General features: G+C 33.8%; 1 protein-coding gene across 1 annotated transcript in view; it reads right to left on the bottom strand.

Annotated features, from left to right (window-relative positions):
• Nucleotides 1-751: 751 nt before the first annotated feature.
• The window catches only part of LOC144979723 (uncharacterized), a 122,812-nt gene continuing 115,011 nt past the window's right edge, over nucleotides 752-8,552 (bottom strand). The window contains exons 44-46 of the mRNA XM_078926677.1: nucleotides 5,681-5,832; nucleotides 3,898-4,017; nucleotides 752-1,089 (exon numbers count right to left, since the gene is read on the bottom strand). Of these exons, the coding sequence (XP_078782803.1) occupies nucleotides 792-1,089; nucleotides 3,898-4,017; nucleotides 5,681-5,832 (570 nt within the window). The 3' untranslated portion in view covers nucleotides 752-791. The remainder of the gene's footprint in view (nucleotides 1,090-3,897; nucleotides 4,018-5,680; nucleotides 5,833-8,552) is intronic.

Raw genomic sequence — 8,552 nt, 5'->3', positions numbered from 1 at the left:
AACAACATAGTGTCTATTTCAACTCATGATCTCCAAATACCGATACAAACAACTAGGACTTCCCACATGGACAGTTTCATTCCCCTGACATCCACCAAAGACCTCATAAAAATCTCATTTTACACAAGACCCATCGCAGGTTGGAACAATTTACTGCAGGAAGTTACACCTGCACCCATTATAGATTTATTTCAGAGCTTCTAGATCACTGCTGATTGTTCAACTTAATGTTATTGTTCATGTCAAAATCTTCATGAGTGGAGGTGGGCATTGCAGGTGGAACATATTGGGAAGAATTAAGAGATGCTTTCGGCTGGTAATTTCAATCGCATATATTTTTTCTCTCTAGTTCCACATTTGCAAACCAATCAAAATGCAATGAATGTCAATCATGACCTTCTGTCTCTCATATTAGGAGGCAAATAATCTGTGGACAGAATTTCTCCATCTTGGATAGTCAGCTAATATTTCTCTCAAGCAGCCGTCAATGACATCCACTTGTTAGACTCAAGTATTTTTGAGCTGCTGCTGCTGCTGCTGCTACTGCTACTACTACTACTACTACTACTACTACTACTACTACTACTACTACTACTACTACTACTACGACTACTACTACTACTACTACTACTACTACTACTACTACTACTACTACTATACTACATGTACTACTACTACTACTACTACCACCCACCACACCACTACTACTACTACTACTACTACTACTACTACTACTACTACTACTACTACTACTACTACTACTACTACTACAACTACTACTACTACTACACCTACTGCTTATCATCCAATTTACAAGCACATAGCCAATCTAAAATCACAAATAAATAAATAAAAGTCAAACACACGACTGGTGCTATACCTTTTTGTATTGCTTTCATCACGAGAACGGAATAATCTTCATTGAGAGCCACAATGAATCCATTACTAATAATAATAAAGAAGGCTACCCACATGATCACGTCAAAGACCTTTCCTGAGACTAACTGGGAAGTATATACTTTGTTAGGACTAAGGATATATTGCATGATGCTGTACAACGACGTTTTAAATGAAGACACTTGATATGCCCTGTAGGATTCGAAAAATATATACATGTGATCAATGACATCAATAGTATGGCAATGTGTTTTTTGTTTGCACCAAATGAAAAGAAACAATTAGTGAAGATTACTCCTTTTTTGTCACAAATCATCTTAACTCGTTTGACCTAATTCAAAGGCTAATCCTACTTTTCACATGTTCCTGCATGAGATGGCTAACATAAGGGGATTAACTCTCATTGAGTGATGAAACCGTTACAAATTCATGAATATCTTATGCCAAATAGCAGGGGAATTAAGGATCTTTTAAATGATAATTGACACATGTAATGAAAATGTTATGATTTGTTTGTATAATTTGTTTTTAAGGGTTTTACGCGCTTGAAACAAATTGAGGTCATATAAGCGCCAGTAAAAATGAAGAAAATGGGATAATAGACACTCAAGAAAAAGTAAGATGAAGGGGAATTGGTTCAAATAGGGAACAGATGTAGATTCCAAGAGCATACTATCAAAGTTCTTAGTTTGAGATCACCTAAAAGTCTCATCCTGACACAAGCACAGGTTTCCACATAGAGGAATACACTCAAATGTTTACAAGTCACCTATAATAATAATAATAATAAATATAATATAAATAATAATAATTATATATAATATAATGAAATAATAATATAATAATAATAATATAATAATAATAATAAATAATAATAATAATAATAATAATAATAATAATAATAATAATAATAAAAGAATAAAAAATAATCTCTCAAAATTCTAACTATAAATTTGACTGTTTCCCTCCCAGCTAGGACAAAACCAAGTAATCTCATTCCAAGACAAAGAGAGAAAGCATGTTGGAAAACAGATACAGGGGGGGGGGGGGGGGGGTAGAAGACGCGGTAAGTTACTTTATCTGGGGTAAGTACCTCCCTGCCCACTATGGGAGGTCAGGAACCCCACCCAGAATGAAATTGTTAGAAGCTGAAATAACAGCCAGTTGAATAAGTAATCAACAAAACCGATCTGTCATGATAGTGAAAATTCATAGCACAAAAAAAAAGAAAAAAAAAAAAAAAAAAAAAAAAGAAAAAGAAGGAAAAAAAAAGAAAAAAAAGAAAAAGAAAGAGACCTGGGCCGTTTGTAAGGAAGTGTTCTAGAGTAGAGCATCTTGTCGGAAAATTTACTATTTTGGCTATTATTTACACATCTAAATATAAAATCATTGGGATATGCCATTTATAGAAGTGATGAGTATGGCAGTGTCATGCTGGTTAGTAAATCAACTTTAACAGCTCTAAAATTAACAATATGGACTTCAAGTCCAAATTTCTTGCAGCTCGCGTGAAAGCACTTGTTTAACACACCCATAATTATTGGATCGTTTTAGAGACCACCGGGTCGCAACCCAATAGCTACTAACATCTTATGTTACAACATCAAGAAGCTGTCAGATAGGTTTGCTTCATTAATCATCTGGATAGGTGATGACGCAAATTTACCCGACATAAAATGGAAAACCGGCACCATACACGGAAACCAGTATTAACAAAAAATAGGATTTAATGAAATCTTTCTCAACACTAAGTCCGACTTGTGTTTCTGGTCAGGAGTAAAAACTTCTGGGTTACGAACAACTCCTGTCAAATTCCGGTGAAGTTTTATGTCCAAGAAAAAGCTCACCATCATCATTATCACTACCACCACGACCATTACTAATACAACCACTACCATATCATCAATACCACTACTTTTACAACCATCATCATCACTGCCAGTACCACTACAACCACGACCACCACATCATCATAACGACTAATACTACAACCACCACCAAATCATCATCATTACCATCACTACAACAACCATGGTAACCACTCAACACCTATGCTACTATTCCTTTTTTATAGTTTTGATAAAGATATGGCACTTCTGTTTTGAAGCTTTATTTTATTTTATTTAAAAAAAAAGGAGATTTGAAGAGGTATTTGACATTGTATTTACATATCGTATAGTCTTAAGTTTTATTTGCGGAAATTCTGGTTTCAGTTTTGAAATTCCGCGAGTGACGTCTGTGAGTCAAATTTAAGTAGACATCTCTGTATATTTATGATTTAATATTTATGCATTTAGACTTTCTTCTGATTATTTTCTTTGGTCGAAAAACTAAATTGATGCCCAAGTCCCTCAAACTTTTATTTCTTGTGATATTGTAATGGTAAAACAAATCACATGTGACCTTAATTAAAAACGTGAATAAAGGTTTCATAAAGTCTCAGTAGCTTTGTCTTCGTAAAATAATTACTCTCAGTAGTTTTGTCTTTATATAGTCTCAGTAGCTGCATTTTCGTAAAAATAATCTCAGTAGTTTTAACGACATAAAATAGTCTCAGTACATTTGTCCTCTTAAAATAGTCTCAATAATTTGTCGTCATAACATAGTCTCAGTAGTCAATTGTTTTGTCTTTCTAAAGTCTCACTAGTTTTGTCTTCGTAAAATAGTCTCAATACTTTTCTTCTCATGAAAATCTTAATCGTTTTTTTTTTTGTCATAAAATAGTCTCAGTAAATTTGACTTCATTATGTACTGAGGGAGAAAACTAAATATGTGACTCAAAGGCTTAAATGGTATTATGTCTGGGTGAACCCGAAGCTGAAAATTGAATCTATAGACAAAAATATGAAAATAAATTAATATAATTTATTCAGGAAGATGAATATAGAATATAGAAAATTATTGTTTGGCATTTGACATAATTCAGGACTAAGGCTTTGAGCCTCATTTAAGATTAGAAAATGTATAATATTAATTTGTATAAAGCGATGAGTTACTTACTCTGTTGAAAATGATAAAAACAGGACCATAGCTAGAATAACGGCACACAAAGCTGGAAAGATGGCAATGTAGAAGACGTGGACAATCAACTTGAGCATTATACTTATTCTCTCTATGTGCCTGTAGATAGAGCAGTTACAGTCGTGAGAATGATTATCATAAAAATGACAAGTAAATAATAATGTGAAATTGAATGTAAGCTTCAATTTAATTACAAAAACAGATCAAATGAACGTTTCGGGTTCCCTTTATCAACAAAACAGGATGAATGAAACACCACATCTTAACTACACCACTACCACATCATCTCATCCATCTGTGGTGTTTCATTCATCCTGTTTTGTTGATAAAGGGGAAACCTGAAACGTTCATTTGATCTGTTTTTGTAATTAAATTGAAGCTTACATTCAATTTCACATTATTATTTATTTCTTCGAGCCTCAAGCAGCAACATTTACATTAAATGACAAGAAGAGTTACCCGTTCATAATAATACGGATGAAAATGGTTAACATGGCAACCATTTAATCAACAAAGGACATGAGACAGTAATAAATTGACAACAATTATTTCATACCCAAGATCATTTTCCAGACAAACTTGAGGATTAAAATGGTTGGAAATGGCTGAAAATAAATGAAAGTTGGGGTGTGACAATTCAAACACTCAAATAGACTATTCTCAGCTCAGTGAATTCCATTGGCCACACACCAAGAATAATTGTCAAAATAACTGTTGCATGTGTTGCAAGCACAATTGTTCTGGTTAGACCAGAATTGTTTATTATTGATTGTTTAGTATTGTTTGGTGCTGAGTTGTCACTCTTTGTCAGTTTTCACTCTTTATTTTATTTTCATCATTTGCTGTTATTTATAATTATGTCCACTGTCGTCATTGTTATTGTTATTTATAATGTGAACAACTGTAAGATTTTTGCGCCTTTATGAGCATAAGTAGAATCATTCAACATTCTTGGTAAGTTTCTTTTCATACGTTAAGAGTGAAGGTTCTTACCCACTTCACACCTTACGACTATACTGTTTTAACTGAATATTTTAACACATCTTTTGCATTACAGTATTATTTGTATATATTCTTGAAAGTTTCGGGTTGTAGCCAACCGTATTTTCTAAACTGGATTGTCCGGGTTACCCATTCGACTGAACGCACCAGTGATGTAAGTTTTTTTATTTGCAATTTTAGTTATTATGATTGTGTTTAAATTGTCTTAGATTTGTAGCCCCATTTTGTTCTCAGAGATATACTTGTGTATTATCATTCCATTATGTTCTATTCATATTTCATGCTAAAGTCTGTCATTTAATGGATATTTACTTCCATGTCTAATGAGTAATAATCATGTTTTAACGTACTACTTTTGTTTATTTTTCTTTCTATACTTCCATGTGATTATGATTTGATTGACATATGTGGAGACACTCCATCTTTGTTAGCATATTAATTACAATCCATGTATTTTATTACGCCTACAAAATTTAATGTAACCAAAAAAAAAATATATATCTAAATATTATATTTTGCAGTCGACCTTTCCGTACATGTTACTACTGTACATACTGCTGTAATATTGCTGTATACTTCTAATCTGCCTGCTTTTTCGACCGTAGTCCTGTTGTCCTACTGCATCGCTTTCTTTAATCGTCCAACACAGCTCAGTCCCTTTTGGGTATGAGGCAAAGACCATACAACTGAGCCACACTGCCCATTTACCTATACTAATACTATACTATCCTATTCATCCATCTAGTTAGTGTTAACTTACGTGACACTTTTAAATAGCATCATGAGAGCTCCAAAAGCCATGAATCCACTCGTGTTGTTAAGAACATAAACAACAGTTGCCAAATCCTTTAGTTCAATGTATAGAGGCCCATCCGTGCCATACATCGTTTTATATAAAGTGCCGTATTTCATCTGGAGGAATAAGAAAAAAGAATGTTCAAAGGCTTGTGTGGTGTTAGTGGCTCAGTGGTTCGATATCTCATCTTGTAAAAAAACTCAAGAGCAGTTGAACATTGTCAATACTAAATGGGTGACATCAATCTTAAAATTCTGTCTGTAGCAATGTGTCACGGTATACAATGGCCTCACTTGACCCAGATGAGAATATGGACTTAGATATCTTAAGTATTTGTATAAAATCTACTTCTTCCTCTTCTTCTTCTTGTTTAGAGAATTGACTCAGTCAGACTGTGCAATAATGTTGATGTACCTTCCTGATAGTGTAGAGCATCTTTAAATGTCTCATTATAGCTCACCAGGCAAGTTGCTCCATAAGTGGTACGTATTTGGGAAAAATGAATAAAACACCCAATAGGAGATGACTTATAATGTGTTATTCAGAAATTTGATTCCATAAAGCTTGCTGAGGAACATAAATGAAGCTTTGTAAAGAGCATTGAGTATGGCGAATTCATGACAATTTACTATTTAAAATCAATACACCTTACTCATTATTATAATTATGATAGTTCAATCAATTATTATTGTCACTATTGTTGGTATTATCTTCATAATCATCAAAATAATGGTTATCATAATATGCAATTTGCTTGGGTTCGAGCCTCGCTCGGCGCATAGTTGAGTCCTTGGAAAAGACACTTTACTCACATTCTCTCACAGTACTCAGGTGTAAAATGAGTATCTGGCGTTGTCTCTATCGTACAATGTGTATTATCGCCCAACAGGCGTCATGTCTCGTCCTTTTGTTACGTGTTGCTGTTGGCCAGAGACCCTTTGTAAGGCGCTTTGAACACGTTTAGTGGATATTGCACGATATAAACGCTCATAAAAAATAGAATCCAGTAAATTTAAACTAAAAAAGAAAAGAGTAACCGGAAGAAATTGGTACCAAGCTAAAGTTAACATATTTGGTTGCACATTTTATGCTAATTATCATATAAAAACTCCATCAAAATCCGTTCGTGGGGGGGGGGGGGGGGGGGGAAGTTATTGATAGGTGGCGATATACTGCCTCTAAAAATTAAAAATTTGCAATTTAAGTACCAAAAGTGCATTAGAGTTGATATTAGATGGTCACATCTAAAAAACAAAGAAACAAAAAACAAAAAACAAAAAACAAAAAAAAAAACAAAACAAAACAAAACAAAAAACGACAACCCGCGCCGCTGTTTATTTCTTTCTATTGTAAAAAGTTATAAGGACGTCTTTTCCAAATACAACTATTAGATCTATCTATTCTTTGTTAATAGAATTGCAAAGTATAAAAATAATTGGATGAGCGTTATTTTAGATGTATAAAATCTTGTAACACCGTCTAAAAATGTCGATATCGGCGGAAAGATGACGTAAATTATTGTGGTATTTGCGCATTGTAATTCTTTAAAGAAGAGACGTGTTGTTATGCCTGGGAATCTCAGTTATAACTGTCAAAACCACAATGAACTATTCTGCACTATTTGAACCATTGAAAAAGGAAACTGTCTTAGGCAGAAGCAGATCTCTTTTTTTTTTTTTTTTTTTGCTGTATGCCATCAAAACAAACAAAGCTATTCTCAATCCAACCATTTCAAACGTTATTTTTCAAACCATAGGGGATTTTTATTAGTTTCCCGTTTACAATGCCGGTTACAGATGTTTATAGTGGACAAAGATATGCATTCACAAAAGAAACCTTGAGAGAATGAATTATTTTTTACTGGGAGGAGGAAATTTGGAAGTGCATTTATTTCAAGTTGGAAAAGGAGACTACGTTGCATCATTAAAGAGAACGGCGGTGGTATTGACCACTTATGTTTTTTAAGGGTTTTAAGGCACTTGCAAGACGTTAAGGTCATATCATCACCAGTAAAAAGGAAGAAAATGGGATAGTAAAAAGTTCTAGAATTACAATTAAAGAACCCAAGAAAAGGTAAGACAAAATAAAAGGGAATTGGTTCAAATAAGAAACAGGTGTAGGTTCCAAATGCACATCATCAAAGTACTTAGTTTGAGATCACTAAAAGTCTCATCCAGACGACAAGCACAGGTCCCCGCTAAGAGGAACACACTCAAATGTTTTACAAATCATATATAATATAAAGAAAAATCAATACAGTGCGTAACAGAGATGATTAACAAGAAAAAAATTCATCTCCCAAAACTAACTATACATTTGACTGTTTCCCTCTCAGCCGGGCATCTGGCCAGGACCAGGACAAAACCAAGTAATCTCATTCCAAGACAAAGACAGAAAGCAAGTTGGAAAACAGATATAGGGGAATGGAAGACAGTATGTACCTCCCTGCCAACTATGGGAGGTCATGAACCCCACCCAGATTGACCACTTAAAGTTGACTTGGTAATCGTTGGACCAGTCAGTATATGTATGTGAGTGTGCTACATAGAAAATTTCTCAATGATGAGGAGAATTATGATGAATATAATGTTTTGGTGACATAATTAATGTTTGCTTAAAATGGCAACAAATGTTAAGATCGTGGCCATTTTACTCTCTGCAATATTGAGTCATTTTTCTCTGATTTTGAAAAATCACTGTATCTTTTTTATTTCTCAATTCATATTCATAATATTTTGACAGTCTACGTATAAGGATTTATTTTATTTGTGTTTTGAAAGTGACAAAATCCAATAAAGAACATCGGAGATACAAGCAGACAAAGAGCGGTGCGTTT

This window comes from Berghia stephanieae, chromosome 9 (assembly GCF_034508935.2).
Source record: "Berghia stephanieae isolate SIO BIC M18660-M18661 chromosome 9, UCSD_Bste_1.3, whole genome shotgun sequence".
NCBI classification, from domain to species: domain Eukaryota; kingdom Metazoa; phylum Mollusca; class Gastropoda; order Nudibranchia; family Aeolidiidae; genus Berghia; species Berghia stephanieae.
The sequence above is the reverse complement of the archived record's forward strand: the minus strand, read 5'-3'. Positions and strand labels throughout refer to the sequence as shown.